Below are 26,628 nucleotides of genomic sequence, written 5' to 3' on the forward strand. Positions count from 1 at the left end.
GGCATTGAGGGGGCTGAGGGAAAGGACAATGGTCTATACCACAGGCAGTCCTATAGCTCAGGGAAGCACACGGTCCATTTAATGACTGGAAAATAGCAGAATCTTACGTACATTTACCTTAAATTCCAGATAGAGTAAAGATTAGGTGTTGAAACGCTGTGTGTATATGTGGCAAGATGGGGTTTTTTTGTTTGATTTTGTTTTAGGGCCATACCCAGTGGTACTCGGGGGTTGATTCCTGAGTAACTCCTGCCAGGATGTGGGGAGCTATATGGAATGCCAGGGATCTAACCCTGATCAGCCACGTGCAAGGCAAACACCTTACCACTGTGCTATGATTCAGGCCCTGCAAGATAGTTTTTAATAAAACTATTAAAATTATATGTGAGGGGAGGGAAAGTAAGAACTTAAAAGAGAGAACACAGGCTTCTCCAGAGGCAAGGAGACAGACAAGCAAGATACAAGGGCCTTGAAGAACATGCTTTGATGTTAAAAATTTTGAACACACTGGAAGACACTGGAATTTTGGAAAACTATGGTGTTCAGGTCTGGAGAAGGTCTCCCTGAGTCTGCCTTTGAGGTAGAATTGTAAAGAGAAGGACAAGTAACATGAACAAAACCTAAACATCTAAACAGAAGTCACAAAACTAAGTTTAGGGCCAGAATGATAACACAGCAGTAGGGCATTTGCCTCGCATGCTACAGACCCAGGACAGATCTGGGTTTGATCCCCAGCATTCCATATGTTCCCCGAGCCTGCCAGAAGCGATTTCTGAGTGCAGAGCCAGGAGTAACCCCTAAGGGCCAGGGTGTGGCCCCAAAACCAAACCAAATGAAAACAAACAAACCAACCTAAGTCCAGTTCTATAACTACACGTAGGTATATAGTTATAGCTGCCTATAGAAAAGAATGAAGGTGTGGGGAGAAATCATTGTAATGCATATAACCAAGGGTGGGGATTCTGTGGAAAAACACTCACAGAAGGAAGGAGGACAACACTATGGAAAAGTTGACCGAAGAACAGAAACCAGAGTTTCAAAGGATAAGCTTACAGGGCAAGTAAACATACATGAGAATGTGCTTAACTCAACACTGAAGGAACACGTGCAAACTCTGACATGGTTTCGCAAAAATCAAAAGGCTATTTCAAGGGCCGGAGTGATAGCACAGTGGGTAGAGCTTTTGCCTTGCACACAGCCAACCCGAGTTTGATCCTCAGCATCCCATATGGTTCCTCAGAGCCTGCCAGGAGTGATTTCTGAGTGCAGAGCCAGAAGTAACCCCTGAACACCACCAGGTGTGACCCAAACAGACAGACAAACAGACACACACACACACACACACACACACACACACGTATTTCAAGAAGCTGAAAGACAAGTGATGCCCTGAGAATGGTGCAAAGGGTGGAATGTGCATATAGGAGCCTGGGTTCAACTCTAGGATACCACAAGCACCCCACCCCAACACTGCTGGGAATGACCCCTGAGTGCTAAGTGGGAGTAGTCCCTGAGCACCACTAGGCAGGGCCTAATAAGCAAAACATTCAAAGGACACCAGTGTGCCACAAAGGGAGATACCAATTGTGGCCACTTAGTAGGAATGAAAGGCAGGTCATTTAGCATCATGTAAGTAACCTACCAAACCCACATCCAGGAAGACACCCAAAGGGAATATTCAGCAGAGTGGTCTGTGAAGTTCAGTGGGGAGCTGCTGACAAAAACAGGTATTTGGACGTGAGCAAAGAGCTCTCCTTGATCCTTGGATTTTTTTTTAAATCACTTTACAATACCACCCTTGATCAAAAATGAAATCGTAAGGGGTTAAGGTGCTTGACTTGGATGCAGCCCTGATTCATTTGAACCCTGATTCAAACAAATCTCAGCATCAGATGTTCTCCATGAAGCACCAGTAGTGAAGCCTGAGCTCAGAACCAGGAGCACAGCCAGGTATGATTGTAAAAATACAAACAAACAATAGGGCCAGAGTGTTGGCACAGCGGTAAGATGTTTGTTTTGCACATGGTTGACCTAGGATGGACCTAAGTTTGATCCCCGGCATCCCATATGGTTCCCCAAGCCAAAAGCAATTTCTGAGTGCATAGCCAGGAGTAACTCCTGAGCATCACTGGGTATGGCCCCCAAAAAACAAAACAAACAAAAATACAAAAAATATCCCAGAAAAGGAAGAGGAAGATGAAATAAATGGCAAAGTAAGTAACAACCATCCCCCCACTCATCACCCCCCAAAACTAAATTCATTCTAAGGGTATTCTAAGGGTAGCTTTTATTTTTTTTTGGTTTTTTGGGTCACACCCGACTGCACTCGGGGATTACTCTTGGCTCTAGGCTCAGAAATCGTGCCGGCAGGCATGGGGGGCCATATGGGATGCTGGGATTCGAACCACTGTCCTTCCACATGAAAGGCAAATGCCTTACCTGCATGCTATCTCTCCGGCCTCCCTAAGGGTAGTTTTTTTTGTGTTTTTTTTTTTTTGTTTTGTTTTGGTTTTTCAGGTCACACCTATTTAATGCTCAGGGGTTACTCCTGGCTAAGTGCTCAGAAATTGCCCCTGGCTTGGGGGGACCATATGGTATGCCAGGGGATCGAACTGCCCTCAGTCACTATCTTTCCTTGGCTAGCGCTTGCAAGGCAGACACCTTACCTCTAGTGCCACCTCGCCGGCCCCAAGGGTAGTTTTCTTTTTTTTTTTTTTTGGTTTTGGGGTCACACCCGGTGGTGCTCGGGGGTTACTCCTGGCTGTCTGCTCAGAAATCGCTCCTGGCAGGCACGGGGGACCATATGGGACACCGGGATTCGAACCAGCCACCTTTGGTCCTGGATCGGCTGCTTGCAAGGCAAACGCCGCTGTGCTATCTCTCCGGGCCCAAGGGTAGTTTTTTAATGAAGTTAGTATGACACCTATTTATTAAAAGAAAAAGAAGAAGGAAATCCCATTTACCAGCATTAACATAGACAGACACATGGGTCACAGCTGAAAGACAACTTGAATTGCCCGAATCAAGTCAGCTCAATTACTTCTGCGGCTACTGTTGCCGTCAACAAATGTGGGAGGGAGAAAAATAGAACAGCCTAAAGTTCTCATTTTGTACAAGTAACATCTGTGGGGCTCCTTTAGAGCTAAAATGACATGGTTGGAAACCCCAATTGAGCAGCAATCAGCCATACCAGAGAATGTGATTTTTTTTCTCCCTTGCTTTAATGTGGAATTCAGCACATAATTTGCCGAGATTCTAAGAGCTGCCCATAAAAATAAATCAAAATTCTCCTCTCAAATGCCTGTATTCTTGTTGCACAGTCTGGGAACAACCCAGCAAAATTTTTAATTTTTTTTTTTTTTTTTTTGGTTTTTGGGTCACACCCGGTAACGCTCAGGGGTTACTCCTGGCTATGCGCTCAGAAGTTGCTCCTGGCTTGGGGGACCATATGGGACACCGGGGGATCGAACCGCGGTCCGTCCAAGGCTAGCGCTGGCAAGGCAGGCACCTTACCTTTAGCGCCACCGCCCGGCCCCAAAATTTTTAATTTTTTTTGTTTGTTTGTTTTTTGATTTTTGGGTCACACCCGGCAGTGCTCAGGGGTTACTCCTGGCTCTATGCTCAGAAATCGCTCCTGGCAGGCTTAGGGGACCATTTGGGATGCCAGGATTCGAACCACCAACCTTCTGTATGCAAAGCAAACACCTTAACTCCATGCTATCTCTCTGGGCCGGTTTTTAATTTTGTTTGTTTTTGGTTTTTTTTAGGTTGTGTGTGTGTGTGTGTGTGTGTGTGTGTGTGTGTTTTCTTTCCTTTTTTCTTTTTTCTTTTTTTAGTATTTTGGGCCACACTCAATGATGCTCCGGGATTACTCCTGGCTGTGCACTCAGAAATCGCTCTTGGCTTGGGGGAACACATGGGATTCGGGGATCGAACTGAGGTCCATCCTGGGTCAGCCGCATGCAAGGTAAACACCCTACCGCTGTGCTATTGTTCCGGTCCCAGCCCAGCAAAATTTTACAGATTGTTTTCAAATGCAAGAGATGAGCAGAGGACTTCCACAGACAAAAATGCTGTCTAGCACCCACAGATCTGGGCCAACAGCACACCTAGGAAAAGCTAATTTGAAGCTGAATTGCTTCAATCTCGCCCCTATTAATTCCTAAGGTCGCTTCTCAAACTCCAAACTAAACCCGACTCACAGGGTTGGGACCTGGATTTAAAGAGTGTCCAAAGGGCACTGAGAGAAAACAAGGCAGCCATACTCTCATGAGCTGGCGAGGGCAGGAAACATCCACCAAGCGATCCGGAAAGAACGCACGTCACGTGGCCAACATACCACAGAATTTTCCTTCTCTAAGTTCGAAGCCGCCCAAGATGAGTCAATGAACAGACTAACTCTGACTAAAAGCTTAAACTCTGGCGCGTTTTCCATAATGTTCAGATTAAACCCGATACCACAAGCCTGTTCTGGAAAGTTCTGCGACAGGCGTGCACCCCTTCTACCCTTTTCTCCTCCTGAGGAATTTTGAAGTGATTCATCAAAATTGTTGGAGCTGGGGAGAGACCAGCCATTCCGGGCAGAAGTCTTATGGGCTCTCCTACCCAGTTGGGTGCCACCCTAGTGCACCTCTTGCTCCAGTGAATCCTCCATCGAACCGCAGGTCTAGGAGACAGGATCTGGGCACCCTCAAAGTCCAACAGAAGTAAACACAGGTGCAACAGCAGGAACCAACTGCCAGTCAGGCACATGGGTAAGAGAAGCTATACAAGACAGCCTTCACCTCATGGAGGAAAATGGCACCATAAGCAAGCAATATCTCAACAAAGATATGTAAAACAAAAAAAAAGAGAGACAGGAGAAAGCCTGAGAAACAGGCCTTTGGGGGAGGAATGGGGGTGTCACTGTCCAGTGGGGGTGTCTACTAGTCAAGTAATTAAGAGAAATGCACCAATACCATTGATTTACAGGGGTCTTCAAACTATGGTACATGGGCCACATTCAGCCCACCGAGAACATTAATCTGGACCGCTGGATGTTTTTGCTGCCGCTGTCTGTCTTGCTTAGCACTTGACTCATCCCTGGACCACATTGTACATGTGTGAGATGTACACCACACTCTCCGACTTCCCTCCTTCTCTCTGTCTCTCAACTCCTCTCAATCTCAGACTGGGGTCCTCAAACTATAACCCCAACAAAAGTTCCCATAGTTCCCAATGAAATTCTGATAATTTTTTTTTGTTTTTGGGGGGTCTTTTTTTTTTTTTTTAGTTTTTGGTTTACACCCAGCAGTGCTCAGAAATCGCCCCTGGCAAGCACGGGGTACCATATGGGATGCCGGGATCCGAACCACCGTCCTTCTGCTTGAAAGGCAAATGCCTTACCTCCATGCTATCTCTCCGGCCCCTTTTTTTTTGTTTGTTTGTCTTTGGGTCTTACCTGGCAGGTTCGGGGGACCATATGGGATGCCGGGATTCGAACCACTGTCCTTCTGCATGCAAGGCAAATGCCTTACCTCCATGCTATCTCTCCGGCCACTTTGATAAATTTTTGTTTTAACTTGACTTGGTCTTCATTTTAAATATCCTATTTGTTTTCATTCTGGTTTTTCTTTTTTTGGGGGGCATACCAGGTGACGTCCAGGGTTATGCCTGGCTATGCACTTAGAAATCATTCCTGGCTGGAAGACACCAGGGGGATCAAACCAAGGTCCGTCCTGGGTCAGCCGCGTGCAAGGCAAACACCTTACCACTGCACCACTTCTCCGGCCCCTGTGTTGTTCAAAATAAGGTATGTGCAGTGTGATAGGAATTTGTCCATAGTCATTTTAAAACTATAGTCCTGTCCTCCAATAGTCAGGAAGCATAAACATTTTGTTTACTTTGGAATGTGTCAGAGAACAAAATGATATGGGGAAAATATGTAAGACGGTGAGCCAGTATATTTAAAGAGCCGATGTGTGAAAGTTCTAGGTTCAATTCCAGGTTCAACCCACTGCCCTGAGCATTGCTGGGGAGCAAATTCTAAGAAATCATTAAATACTAAGTAGGGTCAAAAATCAAAACCCAAACCACAGCCAGGACAGGTGTTTGCGATAGAAAGCCTGGAGGCCTTGGAGAGAGCAGAGGCGGAGCACATGCTGGGGCCAGTTCAATCCCCTCACACCCACAGCCTCCTAACCAGGTGCAGCCCTGGTGTCCCCCAACACCCTAGGGAGCCCCTTATAAAGAAACAAATAAATTCCAAAGTACCTCCACCCCAGAACCTGAGTGACGAGGCCTACTGAGGAGGCTCGGAGTTCCTCCCCAGTGCCCAGGACCTCATAAAAGGAAGAGTGAGTGTGAGAGTGAGGGAACTGGTCCCCATATGGCAAACTCAGGCCACCTTAAAGTGGAAATCAGGGGACTCTTGACCCCCAAGCCAGGTTCAACAAAAGAACAGCAAATAAAAAAATAAAACCATCCACATGGTTCCCAGTTTCTGCCAGTTTCCAGGGCCTGCTGTTGGGGGACCTACCTTGAGCACAACAGAGAAGTCAACATCCTTGGTCTCCTTCAGGCCGAGAGGAATCAGGGGAATCATGAACTCCTCCCTGTGGGGAAAACAGCAAGTGAGCACCCCCTGAACAGCCCACACCAACCACAACAGCCTGGCTTGGATACCCCTTTCTTCTCACAGACAGCACATATCTGCTTTTCTCCACAACCACAATCCGGCCACATACCATAAATGCTCAAAACGGGGGACTGGCGCCTTACAATGTCTGGGTCTCCACATGCAAACACATATATTCAAGTGCACACATAAATATTTACACGTGATCGCAGTGCAACCATGTGTGTGCATATACATGCACTCACACATACATAGACACGCATTCAAGCCCACACTCACATATAATCATTTGCTCATACATACCCACTCATACATGCAGAACGTGCACTATAAGCACATGCATACTGACACAGACATACTCAAACATATACACAGAGTCCTATCTGACCCTCAGTGAGAAATGTCCCTTCTCTCCTCTGCTGAGAACTTGAAGAGGGCTAGGACCTGGAGCCACCCTGCTGGGCATATTGTTGCCCACCTGGTCCCACTAGCTGAGCAGCCCATGCCAGCCCCAACACAGCCCCCTCCTCATACCTAATCTCACTGCCTCCAGCCCGGTTCTCTGGGGCTCCCCCTAAGGGGCTTTGTGGTTTCCCTCTAGAATTGTCAACACACTCTGAGGAGGGCAGAGTTCCTGTCAGACTTGTGTGATTCACTCTAGATGGGGTCAGACTCTGGCCTGATGCTTCCTATTCCCTTTGTCCCCCTAACTGGACACTCAGCCACCCCATTCTTTGGGCAGGGTCCACGGGAAGTAAAGGGACTCAGTTCATTTGGTCTGCAGAGACTGAGCTCTTGGTGTGGAATTTACTCTTGTGTAGGGCTGGCTGAGAGCCTCCATAGCCCCTAACCTCTGCAAGGCCAGAAACCAAGTTGTGCCATCACGGGATCGAAAAAATATCCTGGAGGTAGGGCGTTTGCCTTGCATGTAGAAGGGTGGTTTAAATCCCGGCATCCCATATGGTCCCCCAAGCCTGCCAGGAGCGATTTCTGAGTATAGAGTCAGGAGGAACCCCGGAGCACTGGTATGACCAAAAAAAAAAAAAAAAAAAAAAAAAAGCAAACAAAAACAAAATAAGTTGTGCCACCAGGCATTCCCAGAGGTGGCCAGGCCAGGGCACTTTGGAAGAGGGATCTCTTGCCTGTCCAGGCACCAGTGCTCTCCATGCACATCCCCAGCAGGGCAAGGCTGCGCTTCCTCTAACTGTTTGGGAACAGTTTGAGTCCCCTGATCAGGAAATACTGCCACAACCTTGAGCTGAGGACCTAGATTGTCAGGCTGCTGGGGGCTTTGATGGCACCAGCTGCCCCACAGGGACTAATGGCCAGCAGCATGTCAGGGATACTTGTGTGACTGCCAAGGGATTCCTGCACTTTAGCATTGCAAACTGCCTCATTTGCACCTTTCTGACACTGCTTTATTTCCTCTAAGAACAATTTGTAGGCAGATTAATAATGACGATTGGCACACCAGACATAGGATCCCCACGAGGTCTAAGGGATGAGTTTCCACTCTTGTGCTCACCTACGCTCTCAAGAGCAAGTGGACATTGGGACATGGGAGGAAGCACCATCCTTAAGGTGACTCTGGTCTCCCTCAGTTCCCTCTGAGGATCTGGGGAGCAATTGCCATTAAAAAGTCTCACTTTCGGGGCCGGAGAGATAGCATGGAGGTAAGGCGTTTGCCTTTCATGCAGAAGGTCATTGGTTTAAATCTTGGCATCCCATATGGTCCCTCGAGCCTGTAAGGAATGATTTCTGAGTGCAGAGCCAGGAATAACCCCTGAAGTCTGCCTGGTGTGACCCAAAAACAAAAACAAAAACAAAAAAAAGAAGTCTGACTTTCAGGGCCAGAGCAATGGTGCAGCAGTAGGGCATTTGCTTGCACACAGCTGACCTAGGACAGACCTCGGTTTGATCTCCGGCACCCCAAATGGTCCCCCAAGCCAGTAGCAATTTCTGGGCACATAGCCAAGAGTAACCCCTGAGCATCACCAGTTATAGCCCAAAAACTAACCAAATGAAAAAAAGAAAGAAAAAAAAAGAAGTCTCAGGGCCGGAGAGATAGCATGGAGGTAGGGCATTAGCCTTGCATGCAGAAAGACAGTGATTTGAATCCCAGCATTTCATATGGTCTCCCGAGCCTGCCAGGAGTGATTTCTGAGTGTAGAGCCAGGAATAGCCCCTGAGTGCTGCCGGGTGTGACCCCCCCCAAAAAAAAAGAACCAAACAAACGAAAAAATGAAGTCTCACTTTCTAGATTGCTATTCAAGCCTGGTTTTTCCGGAAACACACATCTCACTTGTTTATCTCTGTCCCTAGCCTTTTCGACTCTAGAGAATTCTGTTTTCTCCCTGAACTCATACTTCCTCACTCTCCCCTCAGGTATTTCTAGGACACTGTATTACAAACATTCTGCTTCATCAAGGTCTCACTTCCCTAATCTTTGGAGCATCTGAGTTGGCTCCTTTTCAACCTGAGTATTTCTTTTGAAGGAAGAGTTGTGTGTACCTCCTCAAACGATGGACTAGAGAGGCAGTTCCATGGGCTGAGCAAGGCCTTGCATGCAAGAAACCCTGGTTGCATCCCCAACATGGCATGATCCCCTTAGCATGGTTAGGGGTGACCTCTGAGCACCACTGGATGTGGCGTAGGAACAAACCAAGAGAAGCTTCTGAGTTAGAAGACGCCCTTCTTGGGGCCGGGCGGTGGCGCTGGAGGTAAGGTGCCTGCCTTGCCTGCGCTAGCCTAGGATGGACCGCGGTTCGATCCCCCGGCGTCCCATATGGTCCCCCAAGCCAGGAGCGACTTCTGAGCGCATAGCCAGGAGTAACCCCTGAGCGTCAAATGGGTGTGGCCCAAAAAAAAAAAAAAAAAAGAAGACGCCCTTCTCAAATGCAGAGTGGGGGTGTGAGCACAGAGGGTCTCTATTGCACCTCTTTTTTATTTATTTATCTTTTTTATTTTTGGGCCACACCTGGTGATGCTCAGGGGTTACTCCTGGCTATGCACTCAGAAATCACACCCAACTTGGGGGACCATATGGGACAACACAGTCTGTCCTAGACTGGCACACACAAGGCAGACAGACACCTTACGCCCTGTGCCACTGCTCTAGCCCCATTTATTGCACCTCCTTGAGACTTCATGTAACCCTGTGGGTTTTGAGTCACCAGCCATGTCAAGGGGCCAGAGAGATAGCACGGAGGTAAAGCATTTGCCTTGCATGCAGAAAGACAGTGGTTTGAATTCCGGCATCCCATATGGTCCCCCGAGCCTGCCAAGAGCAATTTCTGAGCGTAGAGCCAAGAGTAACCCCTGAGCACTGCCAGGTGTGACCCAAAAACCAAAAACCAAAAACAAACGAACAAAAAACAGCCATGTCAAGGTGATGTAGTCTGTCATACTCTAGGAACAGGATGACTCCAAGTTTGGCTCTGAAAATGGTGGTACAGCAGGGAGGAAAGAAGGCAAAAACACAAGGACTGCTTCTCTGAGCAAACAAGGCAGCTATGTAGCAGACCCCCATCAGGGCCTTGTGTGAGATGCTGTCACCCACCTGAACCCAGCCACACAACTAGTCTGTTAAAACTATGACCCAAAGCATCCCAGGACTCAGAAATGCTGCATCCCAGTGTATAGACATGCCCCACTGAACCACCATGAATTCCTCCTCCCTGATGCAGCATATCCTGGTGCTCAGACATTACCCACAGCAGCACAAACACTTACTCCGTGTTCTGATAGACTCCCACGGAGATGTTGAGTCCCTCCAGCTCTTCCTTGAGCATTTGCAGGTCTGAGTTTACGAAGCTCAGTTCCAGGCGCACCTGCTCCCGGACTTTGTTGTTGGTGGCCACTCTGAAAAGAGAGAGAGAGAGAGAGAGAGAGAGAGAGAGAGAGAGAGAGAGAGAGAGAGAGAGAGAGAAACTCTCAGATGAGCACCCTGGCAGCCAGGTAGCAGTCACTCTCCCCGTTCCATGCAGGTGAATGACACAGGTGTTGAGATGTCTGAGTTGCTGGGTGCATGCCACTGAAGGAACATGGGTCACAGCCAACAATAATGAGCTGTCATGTATGACCCCACAGACATCAGTGAAGAGAGAACTGGCATTGATTACCAGAGTCTAGTCCCAGCCATCATCAGCCATACCCAGTTATCCCTGGATTCAATTCCTTGTACAAACAAATAATAAATAAATAAATAAGTACAATATGACACGACCACGTAGGATTTCTCAGGAAAGCAAGGTTATTTTAACATCTGAAAATTAACTCAGGTTGGAGCCAGAGATATTACAGGGATTAAGGTAATTGTCTCACATGTGACCTTATGTCTGGTTCTTCCAGTACACATATGGTTTCCTTAGAATTATATGTAGCAACCCCTGAGCATAGAGCCAGGACAAGTCCCTAAGTACTGACAGATGTTGCCCCAAACCCAATTAATTCATTTTAAAATTTATCTCTTCAGGGTCCGGAGCAGTAGTGCAAGTGGTAGGGCGTTTGCCTTGCATGCGTTAACCTAGGACAGACCACGGTTCAATCCCCTGGCATCCTGTATGCTCCCCCAAGCCAGGAGTGATTTCTGAGCACATAGCCAAGAGTGACTTCTGAGCATCACCAGGTGTGACCCAAAAACAAAACAAAAAATTATCTCTTCAAAAAGAAGTATTAGGGCCCGGAGATAGCACAGCGGTGTTTGCCTTGCAAGCAGCTGATCCAGAACCAAAGGTGGTTGGTTCGAATCCCAGTGTCCCATATGGTCCCCCATGCCTGCCAGGAGCTATTTCTGAGCAGACAGCCAGGAGTAACCCCTGAGCGCTGCCGGGTGTGGCCCAAAAACAAAAACAAAGACAAAAAAACAAAAAAACAAAAAAAAAAAGAAGAAGTATTAGATAGGCTATCTCTGGGCAGAAAAATGGCCAAGCTCAAAATGAAAATAATGGGGGCTGGAGCTATAGTATAGCGGGTGAAAATTTTGCTCTGCAGACCAGCCCACTGGAATTCAATCCCCAGTACTCAACATGGCCCCTCGAGTCCTCTAGGACTCTGAGTATGTAGTCAGAAACTACTCCTGAGCATCATCAGGTGTAGCCCCAAAACAAGAAAAAAATAAATGCTGATTCTTTCCAGGTAGTCTGATCCAGGTTGAAAATTCTAGGGCCGGACCAGAGAGATAGCACAGTGGTAAGGAATTTGCCTTGCACATATGTGACTGACACGAGACACACCTGGGTCCCATTCCTGGCATCCCATATGGTCCCCCCATCCCCACCAGCCTTCTAGGATCAACCCCTGAGCACTGCCAGGTGCTGGCCCAAAAACAAAACAAAACAGAAAATTCTAGGGCCTTCATGGAATGGGGCTGGGCAGATTCCCCTTTCTACATGAAGCAACAGTAGCGCAGTCCTACACCCAACAGTCTTCAGTAGAAAATGTTCACAACTTAGATTTATCAAATTCCCAGTCTAGCAAATTTGTTCCAGATCTATAGATCCTGGACCATGCAGACAATACCTCAAAATTTCATAATAGTGTCAGTCCAGTAGGATCACAGAAAGTCTTATGGAAAAGATGCACAGAAGGCCACCAAACTTGAGCCCAAACAACGACACATAAGGTTCAATAGCACCAACCAGCCCTTACATCCTGAAAACACTGACTTTAGTAACACCATGGAGAAACATGTTAAGTTATACATTTAGTAACACAATTGATAACACAATTATAACCATTATTACAAATGAACCCTTACTGATCTAAGTTTTGATCATTCCATTTGTGTTGTAACGAACAATATGAAGTAAATTTGTGCCTGCTAGGGTGGTGGACAAGAAGCTAAAGAAACTGGTGAAGGGGGCCTGGAGAGATAGCACAGCGGCGTTTGCCTTGCAAGCAGCCGATCCAGGACCAAAGGTGGTTGGTTCGAATCCCGGTGTCCCCTATGGTCCCCCGTGCCTGCCAGGAGCTATTTCTGAGCAGACAGCCAGGAGTAACCCCTGAGCACTGCCGGGTGTGGCCCAAAAACAAAAACAAAAACAAAAAAAAGAAACTGGTGAAGGGAATGTCACACTGGTGGTGGGACTGGTATTTGAACATTAAATACCTATAACTACTGTATTATGAACACTTTGGTAAATCAAATATTTTAATAAGTTGTTTTATATCATGTTAATAAATAAAAGTAGATAGAAAAATAGATTGTATTCCTATTGATCTTAAACCAGAAAATAAATCACGAGAAAAATAAACAATAAGCTAGAATCTTTTGTGCATATATGGGAGAGTGCATAATATATGCAAATATATGCATAATACACATAGCAAAATATTGACAACTTGAATCTTGTTGTTACATTTATTTATTTTGCTCTGTCAGTCAAGTGCTCTATTCACTGTACTTAGCTTTCCAGGCTGTTACATTTGTTTTTGTTTGGGAACCACACCTGGTGGCATTCAGGGTTTACTCCTGACTACACACAGAACTCACTCCTGACAGGCTTGAAAGACCATATGGGATGCTGGGGATTAAACTCAGTTGGCTGCATGCCAAGGTAAACGGCCTACCCACTGTGCTCTAGCTTTAAAAGGAATTAGGGGGCCCGGAGAGATAACACAGTGGTGTTTGCCTTGCAAGCAGCCGATCCAGGACCTAAGGTGGTTGGTTCGAATCCCGGTGTCCCATATGGTCCCCCGTGCCTGCCAGGAGCTATTTCTGAGCAGACAGCCAGGAGTAACCCCTGAGCACCGCCGGGTGTGGCCCAAAAACCAAAAAAAAAAAAAAAAGGAATTAGATGGGGCCGTTGAGACAACATGAAGGTAAGGGTGTTTGCCTTGCATGCAGAAGGATGGTGGTTCAAATCCCGGCATCCCATATAGTCCCCCGAGTCTGCCAGGAGTGATTTCTGAGCACAGAGCCAGGAGTAACCCCTAAGCGCTGCTGGGTGTGACCCAAAAACAAAACAAAAATAAAATAAATTAAAAGGAATTTAGGAGCACCAGAGCCCAGCAGGTAAGGTGTTTGATCCCTAGTGTATGATCCCTAGTATCCCAGATGGTCTCCAGAGTCTGCCAAGAGACATCCCTGAGTGCAAAATAAAACAAAAAATGTATTCAGATTGTAAAGGAGAAAAGTAACTCTATTCACAGATGGCATTATCTTGTAGAAAATCCTAATGCACTCACTCACCAAAAGAAAAATAAAATTAAGAAATATTAAACTGGGGCCGGGTGGTGGTGCTAGAGGTAAGGTGCCTGCCTTGCCTGTGCTAGCCTTGGACTGAACCATGGTTCGATCCCCCGGCATCCCATATGGTCCCCCAAGCCAGGAGCGACTTTTGAGCACATAGCCAGGAGTAACCCCTGAGCATCACCGGGTGTGGCCCAAAAATCAAAAAAAAAAAAAAAAAGAAAAAGAAATATTAAACTTAGCAAGACCAAAGGATATGTGTCAATGCGCAAAGACTCATTTTCTTTCTAAATGATTGTTCAATGAACAAGCTGAAGAGATTCAATCTCAATAGAATCAAAAAGAATAAATATTTAGAAATAGTTCAGAAAAGTTTAAGAAAGCTGAAAAGCTACAATCCTGCTGACATATCAAACAAGACATCCCATGGTTAGTAATTAAGAGACTCATGACTATCAAGATTTTGGTTCTTAGGGCCGGAGAGATAGCCTAACGGCAGGGCACTCAGCCAACCCAGGACCAATGGTGGTTCGAATCCTATGGTCCCCTGAGCCAGACAGGAGTGATTTTTGAGCGTAGAGCCAGGACTAACCCCTAAGCACAGCCAGGTGTGACCCCCTCCCTCGCAAAAAAAATTATTTTTTTGTTCTTGCTAGGATTCAACAAATTTCTTTTTTCTTTTCCTGTCTTTTTCTTTTTTTTTTTTTTGGTTTTTGAGCACACCCGGTGGCACTCAGAAGTTACTCCTGGCTCTGAGCTCAGAAATCACTCCTGCTAGAATTAAGGGATGCTGGGATCAAACTCAGGTCAAATACATGCAAGGCAAACGCCCTATCTACTGTGCTATCACTCTGGCCCCTCAACACAAATTTCTAATTAAAACACCTATAAATCTTTTAAAATGGAGAGGACAGAGAGCTAGTACAGTGGGTAGAGCACTTGTCTTGAGCATGGAGGATCTGGGTTCGATTCCCAGCACCCATATGGATCCCCAAATCTTGCCAGGAGTTGATCCCTGAGTGCTGAGCCAGGAGTAAGTTTTGATCACCACTGTGTGACACAAAAACAAAAAGAACAAAGTTGGAACAGTAATGCTCTCCACTAAAAAACAAGTAAGGATTAAGGTGTTGGCCTTACATGTAGCCAACCATGGTTCAATATCTGGCACCAAATATTCTCCTGAGCTTTTCTGGGTTCAGCCCTAGATGCCTCAAGAAGCTCTGCCTCAAAAATCACTCCTGGCAGGCCTGATGGACCATTTGGGATGCTGAAGATTGAAACCCAAATCAGCCACATGCAAGGCAAATGTCCTACCTGCTGTGCTATCGTTCCAGGCCCTTCATGTTATTATTGAATGCAGAGCCAGGAGTAAGCCCTGACCACTATCGGAAACAAAACTAAAATGCGACAAAGATCAGCAAAGGTATTTTACTAAGAACATATGACAAAATAAGTACATAAAATGATGTTCGAGAGCTGGAACAACATACAGCAGGTAGCATGCAAACATGTTCAATGTAGGTTTGACCCCCATCATCCCATATGGTTTACAGAGCACTACCAGAAGTGGTTTCTGAATACATCACTGGATGTGGTCCAAAACAACAACAACAACAACAACAACAGTAACAAATAATGCTTGATATCTTTAGTCAAGGGGCTAAAGAAACAGTAGAGCAGGCACATACCTCAAACTTGGCTTTGTATTAAAAATAAAAAGGCTGGGGCCCGGAGAGATAGCACAGTGGTGTTTGCCTTGCAATCAGCCGATCCAGGACCAAAGGTGGTTGGTTCGAATCCCGGTGTCCCACATGGTCCCCCGTGCCTGCCAGGAGCTATTTCTTAGCAGACAGCTAGGAGTAACCCCTGAGCAACGCCGGGTGTGGCCCAAAAACCAAAATAAATAAATAAAAAGGCTGGAGCGGTGGTGCAAGCAGTAGGGCATTTGCCTTGCACGCAGCTGACCTAGGACGAACCACGGTTCTATCTCCGTGCATCCTATATGGTCCCCCAAGCCAGGAGCAATTTCTGAGCGCATAGCCAGGAGTAATCCCTGAGCGTCACTGAGTATAGCCCCCCCCCCCAAAAAAAAAATAGACAGGGGCCGGGCGGTGGCGCTAAAGGTAAGGTGCCTGCCTTACCTGCGCTAGCCTAGGACGGACCGCGGTTCGATCCCCCGGCGTCCCATATGGTCCCCCAAGCCAGGAGCGACTTCTGAGCGCATAGCCAGGAGTAACCCCTGAGCGTCACCGGGTGTGGCCCAAAAACCAAAAAAAAAAAAAAAAAAAAAACCAAAAAAAAAAAAAAAAAAAAAAAAAAAAATAGACAGTTAACAAGTGATAGTGACAGAAACAAATAAAATGCTCTGCTGTGGAATGGAAATGGTACAGCCAGGCTGGGAAACAGCTGAGCAGTTTCAAGAAAACAAACATTTCCAGGTGCAGAGAGGTAGGGCACATGTTCTGCATATAAGAGGCCTGGTTCAAACCCTGACACATTGTCACCCGCCTTAGGAGTGGTTAGCCACGGCTGGATGTGGCCCCAAGAAGAAAACAAAACACAAACATTACCATTCACCTACAATTCCACTCCTAGGAAACTATGAGAAAGTGAAAGTATGCATCCAAAGGCGTGTGTGACTATTTAGACTTGAGGGACATTAGTCACAAAAACTAAAAGTGGCAATTGATTTCCTCTTACTGAAAAGAAAAGAAAAGAAAAGAAAAGAAAAGAAAAGAAAAGAAAAGAAAAGAAAAGAAAAGAAAAGAAAAGCACAAGACCATAGAAGGGCTTCCCATGGAGAAAAAACCATAAGAGTCTACCTGTGGCTCAGTACCTGCCTTACAAGAGTGAGGTCCTGAGTGTGATCCCCAGCACTGTGAAAGCTGACATCCCAACAATTCAATCCTGATGTCAACCCCAGGGCGACCAGAGCTCTCAGGGTGCAGAGACATCAGACAGCCCCACTTCAGGCAGCAGGCATAGTAAGCTGTGTTTCTGAATGACAAGCTATAAATCAGGACTCCCAGAAAACCCTCAGATATGATAATCCATTAGCACAGCACAGGATAATTCTTCAGGTAACTGTTACCTAGACTATAATTAATACAAAATCTTTTTTTGGGGGGGGTCACACCCGGCAGCACTCGGGTTACTTATGGCTCTGCGCACAGAAATCACCCCTGGTAGGCATGGGGGACCAACTATATGGGATGCCAGGATTCAAACCACTGTCTGTTTGAATCAGCCGTGTGCAAGGCCAACACCCTACCGCTGTGCTATCTCTCTGTCCCCCTAATATACAAAATCATTTTATTTGTTTGTTTGTTTGTTTGTTTAGGTTTTGGAGACAGACCCAGCAGTGCTCAGAAGTTACTCCTAGCTCTGGTGCTCAGAAATCGCTCCTGGCAAGCTTGGGGGACTCTATGGGAGCCAGGGATCAAACCAGGCCTGTTCCAGGTCAGCTGTGTGCAAGGCAAACACCCTACCACTGTGCTATCACTCTGGCCTCAAAATCATTTTATTGGGAGAGAAAGAGAGAAAAGGAGAGAGAGAGGAAGGGAGGGGGAGATAATAGGCACTGGTGAAGAGTGTTGAGCATTGTATGATCGAAACTTAATCATGAATAACTTTGTAAGTGTATCTCACGATGATTCAAAATAAATATGAAATAAAAAATGACAGCCTCCCCTCTCCATCTGGAGATCATTCAGTGGCTCTGGAAATATCTGTTTGTCGGTCATCTGTCTGTCTGTTCTCCCCTCCTCCCCCAGAGTTCTCTAAATAAAATGATCTTATTTCAACAAATAAAAAAAATAAACACGATGGACTCTGGGAATTCCATGGGTTAGGGATCCTCCACCAGGAACTAGATCCAACTGTTTTATTACACCTCTGCAACCCACTAAACTGATATCATCACAAACCACAACTTGTATAACCTGTAGCGCCTAGTTACCAAGATCAGGACTGATTCATAAGCTGATAATGGCCACAAGCACAAGGACACAAGGAGAAAGCTCTTCCAGCCCTTGGCCCTTGTGTTAGGAAGGGCTCCTTTCTAGCCACCGGTTGCCTCTGGCTACTGTGAATAAAATGTGGTCCAGATCACATTCCCTTCATCAAACTGCCTGCAAAGAAGCTCAGAAGCCAACGGTACACACTTCTGATAGTGATAGTCTTGTACTACCTACTTCCTGGTTAAATCCCTTCTACTTGCCCCCCCCCCTTTACAAAACTTCAACATTCTTGTTCTAACCTCATATGATTAGGTGGGGCCAAAGATAGTTCAACAGGCTGGTGCATAGGCTTTGCATGTGGGAGACCCAAGTTTGAAGCCCGGCACCCCATGGTCTCTTGAGCACCCAACCATCAAGCAAGGAGCAGCCCCTGAACAGTGCTGTGTGTCTTAAGGTGCTTTCAAGCCACTTTAGAAGGAGGCAGGCTATGGGCAAGCATAATAGCACAGCAGTAGAATGTTTGCCTTGCACAAGACCAACCCGGGATGGATCTGGGTTCAATCCCCAGCATTTCATATGGTCCCCCAAGCCTGCCAGAAGTGATTTCTGAGTGCAGAGCCAGGGGTAGGTAACCCCTGTACACCGCTGGGGTTTCTTTTTCTCTCAATCTCTCCCTCCCCACCTCCCTTATTAGCAGAAAGGATTTATTAGCATGGTTGAAAATAAAATTATTTGAATCATACTGTAAGACCTTCTTTACCATTTAGAGGTTGAGTGACCCTGGACATGATTAAAAAATAAAAAGTAGGGCCGGAGAGATAGCACAGCAGTAAGGCTTTTGCCTTGCATGCAGAAGGATGGTGGTTCAAATCCTGGCATCCCATATGGTCCCCCGTGTCTGCTAGGGGTGATTTCTGAGCGTAGAGTCAGGAGTAACCCCTGAGCACTGCTGGATATGACCCAAAAACCAAAAATAAATAAATAAAAATAAGAAGGAGGCGAGCTAACCAATTACCACTCTTGGAGGACCACATCTAGCCCTGCCCTTCACTTCTGGCCCAGGCATCCATCTTTTCTAGCCTTATCCTTTTCCATGTGGCTTCCACCATCTTTAATTCATGAAAGAACCAATAGTAGAGCAGAAGCCACTCTGTTGAGCAGAGGAAGGTGGAGGCAGGTGGGAGCTGACTGGATCTGGTCAGCACAGTGGCTTCAACTGTGACAATGTGAACCCCAAATGCCAGTCAAGTACCTGGAGAGCCTCCAAACACACCAACTCTTCATTTTCCTGCCTCTGTAGAGCGAGCTGCCCATCAGTTGCAATTTGAGATGTAGGCTTTGCACCAAATAAAAGAGCTGCTCTCTGAATTGGGACTTCAGGGTCACGCTGGGAGAGGCCAGTGTGGCCTGAGTCTGTTTCCACAACAGTGGCCTCTGGTACTAAAATGACTTAGAAATAAAGCCAGGCCTTTGAGCTGGGTTACTAGGACAGGTGATGCTTTTGTCACTGACTCACTGCTAAAACGAGGCTCCTTCATGAAGATAATACCCCCGTTCAGTATGGGGTATGTGTGTGTGTGCCAGCAACTCTGTACTAGGCTCAGAGAATAGCATGGGGCACCTCAGAAAAAAATGGAATCAGGATCAAAGAGATAATACAGAAAGTAAGGGGTTTGCCTTGCACACAGCTGACCCAGTTCAAATCCTAGCACCACGAGGAGTGATCTCCAAGTCTAGTAGGGAGTGACCCCAAAACAAATATAACCAAAACAGTCTCAATGTTTGAAATTAAGACCAGAGCCTTGGTCAATAGTGGTGTCCCAGATTTGGGCTTCTTTCCTTTTTTTCTTTTTTTTTGGTTTTTGGGTCACACGCGGCATTGCTCAGGGGTTACTCCTGGCTCTATGCTCAGAAATCTCTCCTGGCAGGCTCAAGGATTATACAGGATGCTGGGATTTGAACCACCGTCCTTCTGCATGCAAGGCAAATGCCTTGCCTCCATGCTATCTCTCTGGCCCCTAGGCTTATTTCTAAATGAAATCTATTACTTCTTACATTTTTTCTCAGCTTCCCAAGATATATGCATCCCTTGGATGAGCACCAACTTGGAGATTCTTTTTTTTTGGTTTTTTGGGCCACACCCGGCGGTGCTCAGGGGTTACTCCTGGCTGTCTGCTCAGAAATAGCTCCTGGCAGGCACCGGGGACCGGGGGACCATATGGGACACCGGGATTCGAACCAACCACCTTTGGTCCTGGATCGGCCACTTGCAAGGCAAACGCCGCTGTGCTATCTCTCCAGGCCCCAACTTGGAGATTCTATGGTTAACATCACCTTGGAGACAATTGTGTCCTGGTAAATACCAAATACTAGTAGGCTTGTGCTGGGCAGGCATGCATATTCTCTCCCTCCTCCCCAGACCCTATATCTCTCTTTCTCTTATTCTCTCACTCCCCCAACCCACTTATTAGCAAAAAGGATTTATTTATCAGCACAATTGGAAATCAAACTGATTTGAATCATACTGTAAAATCTTCTTTAAGGACTGAGTGAGGCTGGACAGGATTAAAACCTTCTTGAACATGTTTCTTCTGAGTATACAAAGTCCTTGCAAGGACTCAGCTACTGCCCAGGCCTGGTTTTTATTCTTTTATATTTCCCCCATTCTTCATGTTTTGTCTTGGTTTTGAGATTTACTATGGAGCCATACTTAGGGATGCTCAGGGATTACTCCTGGCTCAGCACTCAGGGATAACTCCTAATGCAGCTCAGGGGATCTTATTGGGTGCCAGGAATCAAATCTTGGTACAGTCAGGTGCAAAGCAAACACCCTACCTGCTATACTACCACTCCACTCCCTTAGGGATCACTCATGGCAGGTTTGGGGAACTATACAGGATGCTGGGGCTTGAACCAGGTTTGTCACATGCAAAGCAAGAGTCTGACCTGCTCTGCTATTGCTCTGAAGTTTTCATTCTGACAATAGTCAGCATGAAATTATGTAGTAGTAGAGCAGCACAAGGTTTACCTGTCTAAGGCCCTGTGTTCAATCCTAGCATTGTTTTTTGTTTGTTTGTTTTGCTTTTGGGGCCACACCTGGTGAAGCTCAAGGTTACTCCTAGCTATGTGCTCAGAAATCGCTCCTGGCTTGGGGGACCACATGGGATGCTGGGGGATCAAACTGCGGTCCGTCCTAGGTTAGCTCGGACAAGACAGATGCCCTACTGTTTACGCCACTGCTCAGGTCCCCAATTCCAGCATTGTTAAGAACAAAATAAAGAAAGCAGAAAGGTACCCTTCTCTGTCTGAACTGTCACCTATACCCCAATACATGTGAATGGGAGCAGGAAGGCCACAGCTATCACCCACACATGATTTCCCTCAGTTTGGAGTCTGAGAGGCTTTGGTACCATCATCATGACACTTTCTGTCCTCAACACAGGACTTGCTTGGCTTTGTCTTAAAGATGCATGTAGGGGCTGGAGCTACAGAACAGCAGGTAGGGGTCCGAAGGATAGCACAGCGATAGGGCATTTGCCTTGCTTGTGGCTAACTCAGGATGGACCCTGTTCAATCCCCAGCATCTCATATGGTTTCCCAAGCCTGCCAGGAGTGATTCCTGAGTGCAGAGCCAAAAAAATAACCCCTGAACACTGCCAAGTGTGGCCCAAAAAAAAAAAAAGATGCCTGCGAATTTTCCCCCCATTCTTTTTTTTTTTTTTTTTTTTTGATTTTTGGTTTTTGGGTCACACCCAGTAGCGCTCAGGGGTTACTCCTGGCTCTAAGCTCAGAAATCACTCCTGGCAAGCTCAGACCTATGGGATACCGGGTTTTGAACCACCAACCTTCTGCATGCAAGGCAAATGCCTTACCTCCATGCTATCTCTCCAGCCCCAATTTTTCCCCATTCTGTCCTACATATCTCCACTGGCCTTAGTGTTTTTCCTCCCAAGACTTTTAGTTAAATTGTCCTTCCAGGAACAGGACTAGTGACAGGCACCACAGCTTGGCTTTAATCCACCTGACGAAATCTAGTACTGTGAAAGAGGTTGAAGCAGGTGTTGTCCAGAAGCTTTGGTGGCTACCAGGCACAGGAAAGCTGCTAGGGTAAGAAGGCAGCCTCAGTGGTGAAGCTTGTCCACCCATGATTAGACACAGTTCCCAAATGACTCAGTGGAACTGTCACTTATCTCCAGACCAAGACAGTGAATGTTGGAGAAATAGCAGGAGGTAAGGCATTTGCCTTGCATGCAGAAGGATGGTAGTTTGGATACTGGTATCCCATATGGTCCCCCCGAGCCTGCCAGAGGGGATTTCTGAGTGTAGAGACAGGAGTAGCCCCTGAGCACTGCCGGGTGTGACCCAAACCCCTCCAAAAAAGATAGTGAATGTTACCTGATTTACTCAGAATGGCAAGACCCTCTGGTCTAGATCTGCTAAAGATGCCTAGGGCCTGAGAAGTGTGACCAGCAATAGGAAAAAAAACTCAACTAGCAAAATATTTCTTTAAATATTTTTTAGATTTCTTTAATAGTGGGATCAGAGATGTAGTGAAGCCAGTAGGGCACCTGTTTTACACACAGCCAACTGGAATTCAATCCCTAGCACTCCTTACAGTTCCCCGAGCAGTGTCAGGAATAATTTCTGAGTGTAGAGCTAGGTAACCCTTGAGCATTGCTAGGTGGAAGCCCTCCCCAAAAATTCAGGTCTCTAGAAATGAGAAAGTACAGTAGTTAAGGCATTTGCCTTGCACATGGACAACCCAGGTTCTATCCCTGGCATCCCACATGGTCCTCCACGCATCACCAGAAGTAATTCCTGAGCATTGCTGGGTGTGACCTCCCCCCATTAAAAAAGAAAAGGGGGGGGACAGGGATGAGGCTTACTGCCTTAAGTGTAGGAGAGCTAGGATTAGCTCTCAGTGCAGGCGAAATAAATAAATAAATAAATAAAAATATTAAGATTTGGAGCTGGATGGGGCCGGAGAGATAGCACAGTGGTAGGTCTGTGATAGCAAAGGGCGTTTGCATTGCACACAAAAGGATGGTGATTCAAATTCTGGCACCCCATATGGTCCTCCAAGCCTGCCAGGAGTAATTTCTGAGTGTAGAGCCAGGAGTAACCCCTGAGCCTGCCAGGTGTGACCTCCTCCCCTCCCCCCCAAAAAAGATTTGGGGCTGGAGAGGGGAAGGCATTTGCCTTGCACACAGTTGACCTGGGTTTGGTCTGCCGAGCCTGCCAGGAGTGACTTCTAAGCATCACCAGATGTGCCCACCCCCCAAAAAAACAGGTTTATTTAATTAAGTAAAATGTCCTTTTATTTTTGTCTTTGGGCCACACCTAGTGGAGCTCAGGGGTTACTCCTGGCTCTGAACTCAGAAATTACTCTGGACAGGCTTAGAAGGACCATATGGAATATCAGGGATTGAACCTGGGTCTGGGGCCAGAGAGAGAGCATGGAGGTAAGATGTTTGCCCTGCATGCAGAAGGATGACAGTTCAAATCCCGGCATCCCACCTGCCAGGAGCGATTTCTGAGAGTAGAGCCAAGAGTCACCCTGAGCACTGCCTGGTGTGACCCAAAAACAAAAACACAGAACCTGGGTCTTCCCCGTGTAAGGGAAATACCTTACCTGCTGTGTTATTACTCTGGCCCCTAAAATATTATTTTTAAATAGTGCTCGCTTCGGCAGCACATATACTAAAATTGGAATGATACAGAGAAGATTAGCATGGCCCCTGCGCAAGGATGACACGCAAATTCGTGAAGTGTTCCATATTTTTTTTAAAAAAATAATTATTTTTAAAGAGGATAAAAAGCCAAAACTATAAATTATCCAAACAATACATTGAAAATGTAAAAAAAAAAAGTCAAGTTGTTTCACAATATGTAATTACTCTAATAAAAAATAAGTCTTCATATAAAAATAAAATAGAATTATGAAAAAATTAATGATAATTAATTTATCAGCTTAAAGTACTGGTAGCCTGACCTGTCCCCCTTTGGGCCACCCTGGTTTCAAGCACCAGTGCCAGCACCCTTCACCTTCTCCATACCAGGAGCCCCATTCCTAAAGCTGTAAGCCCAATGGTGCTACTGATTCTGGAGTGGCAGTCAGGACCAGAAGCTTCGGTCCTGGAGCCAATTGAGGGCTGGCGGCTACCAGACACACAGCGGTGGGGAGTCGGGGAGAGGGGGAGAGGAGTGGGGGGGGGGTGGTGTCAGAGCCTGCCCTGCCTTTGCCCAGAGAGAATCAGAGCTGAAAAAGTACATGCTTACACACACACACACACACACACACACACACACACACACACACACACACACACACACACACACGTTTCCTGTACCCCAGACTTGTCTGCAGAAAGGACAGGAGCAGGGGCCAGAGTGGTAGCACAGTGTCTTGCATGCAGCTGACCTGGGATGGACCCTGGGTTCGATTCGCAGCATCCCATGTGGTCCCCTTAGTCTGCCAGGGGCAATTTCTGAGTGAAGAGCCAGGAGAGACCCTGAGTACCACCAGGTACCCCCCGTCCAGAATAAAAGGAACAGAGGCAGGAACTGCAGATGAAAATCCCTCCTCCAGCTGACTCAAACCAGCAAGCTCTTGGCCTCCTAGCATCAGGCTCAGTAGCAGAGAAGGAAAAGAGCTGAGGGACACAGACCCAGCTCCTCAGTGCCCATCCAGCCCTAATGCCCCTTTCCAATGTCAAGACACTTCACACTCCACATCTGGAGGGAATTTTCCAGAAAGAACCCCTTCCTTTCATCCCAACTGCTCTCTGCCTTCTCTGGGGCTATCACAGGAGACTTGAAAACTAACAGGCAGGACAGTGGGGCCCATTTGGGGCTGAAAGTGGCTCCTTGCTGGCAAGGACAGCCAGCGACCAGGCCACAACAGGCTTGGCACAATGCCCTGTTGTTTTGGGAAACCGTTGGTGCTGATAGTCTGATTAATAAATACCTTTAGGGTTCTCTCAGACAACATTCTCAGGAGAGGGGCACACTGAATTCTCCGGTCACTAACAGAATCATTAACAACTGAACCCCACCCCCACCCACCACACCCCACCGCACCCCACCAGGGGATGTGACAGTGAGTTGAGTCCTGAATTCAGGAAAAGCTATTTACTGGTATCACTAACAGAATGAGATAGAAAGACACACCTTGGTTCCCATTGTCGAAACTCCAGACCCCAGGCAGGGCCCCTGACTAGCCTTGTCTCTGGGTCATACCACCTCTATCGCATTTTCTTTCAGGGAGCCCTAGACAAATGCCCCAGCTGATGGACCTGGATTTGTTTACTTGTGTCTTAAGGTCTCCCCACAAGAGATTAATCAGTGTGAAAACAGTCCCCTTCAATAGTATAAATCCTTGCCTGTCTGTCCCCTGCCACTTTGGAGGCCAACAAATCTGCTGACTGAGGAATGTCAGGTTGGCCATGAGAGCCACGAACAAGGGCTGCCTGCATGCCCCCAGCTGCAGAGTTGGCCCAGCATGTGCACATTAGAACCCACAATTGGGGCTGGAGAGATAGTGCAGTGGTAGGGCAGTTGCCTTGTATGCTGTTGACTCGGGAAGGAACCTAGTTCATTTTCCGGCATCCCATGTGTTCCCCCAGCTTGCCAGGGACAATTTCTGATTGCAGAGCGGGGAGTGATCACTGAGCTCTGCTGGGTGTGGTCAAAAACCAATTAAAAAATTAATAAAAAAAAAAAAGAAATAGAACCCATGGGGCTGGAGAGATAGCATGGAGGTGAGGCGTTTGTTTGCCTTGCATGCAGAAAGATGGTGGTTCAAATACCAGCAACCCATATGGTCTCCTGAGCCTGCCAGGAGCGATTTCTGAGTGTAGAGCCAGGAGGAACCCCTGAGCGCTGCCGGGTGTGACCCAAAAACCAAAAAAATAAAAAATAAAAAAAATAGAACCCACAACTGCAAAAGGCACTGGGAACCCATGCAGAGGTCTAGACAAGCACAGTCAGACAGGCACATGACAACCTGCCCCCAACTACAAAGTCTCTGCAGAAACATAAACAGAGTGGAGTCTGCTGGCCTGCAGACCTGACAATTGCCAGGTCCAGACTTTCCTGGGGACAGCAACACTGTCAGACATTGAAAGGTCCCATCTGCCCAGTCTCCTCCTGTCAGACCCACCCTGACAAGCAGAAAGTCCCCAGACATTGTGCAGTGCAAACTTGAGAACTTCTTGCTGAGTGAATACAGCTAAGCCAGTACAGATGACACTAGAAATCTGGAGCCTAAGGACTCCAGAGCCAAGGCCATTCTGGGACTACTGGATGACTCTTCTAGATGTCTGCAGTATATCCCAATAGTATGAAAGAAAAGCAATTCTGAGCTGGAGAGATAGTACAGTGGGTAAGGTGTTTGCTTGTACACAGTCAACCCAGGTTCAAACCCTGGCAGCCCATATGGTACCCCAAGACCATTCCTGAGTATTGAGATAAAAATAGAAATAAGCCCTGAGCACTGCCGGGGGTGGCCCAAAAACAAAAGGAAACAAACAAAGGAACATTTAATGGAGCTGGAAGAATAGTAAAGTGGGAAGGACAATTGCCTTGCATGAAGTCAACCTGATTCAACCCCAGCATCCTATACAGTCCCCAAAACACTAGGAGTGATTCCTGAGTGCAGAACCAGTAGTAAGCCCAGAGCTCTGCTGGGTATGGCCCCAAAACAAAACAAAACAAAACAAAACAAAACAAACAAGAACATTCAAAAACACTGGGAAAGTGGAAAAATATATGCTTTGCATGTCAGAGAACCAATTTCAATTCTTTTTTTTTTTTTTTTTTTTTTTTGGTTTTTGGGCCACACCCGGTAACGCTCAGGGGTT

The 26,628-nt window shown here is 46.7% G+C and overlaps 2 protein-coding genes and 1 non-coding gene across 3 annotated transcripts in view; 2 read left to right on the plus strand and 1 right to left on the minus strand.

Annotated features, from left to right (window-relative positions):
- The window catches only part of LRP3 (LDL receptor related protein 3), a 269,703-nt gene that overhangs the window by 52,543 nt on the left and 190,532 nt on the right, over positions 1 to 26,628 (plus strand). The gene's annotated exons all lie outside the window — the stretch shown is intronic.
- RHPN2 (rhophilin Rho GTPase binding protein 2) overlaps positions 1 to 26,628 on the minus strand; it is a 77,333-nt gene that overhangs the window by 30,002 nt on the left and 20,703 nt on the right. The window contains exons 3-4 of the mRNA XM_049786579.1: positions 10,349 to 10,477; positions 6,518 to 6,593 (exon numbers count right to left, since the gene is read on the minus strand). Coding sequence (XP_049642536.1) covers positions 6,518 to 6,593; positions 10,349 to 10,477 — 205 coding nt within the window. The remainder of the gene's footprint in view (positions 1 to 6,517; positions 6,594 to 10,348; positions 10,478 to 26,628) is intronic.
- On the plus strand, positions 23,444 to 23,550 carry LOC126028967 (U6 spliceosomal RNA). The gene has a single exon (XR_007502633.1). It is a non-coding gene; the product is annotated as a U6 spliceosomal RNA (small nuclear RNA).

The sequence above is a fragment of the Suncus etruscus genome, chromosome 14 (assembly GCF_024139225.1).
Source record: "Suncus etruscus isolate mSunEtr1 chromosome 14, mSunEtr1.pri.cur, whole genome shotgun sequence".
In the NCBI taxonomy this organism is placed as follows: domain Eukaryota; kingdom Metazoa; phylum Chordata; class Mammalia; order Eulipotyphla; family Soricidae; genus Suncus; species Suncus etruscus.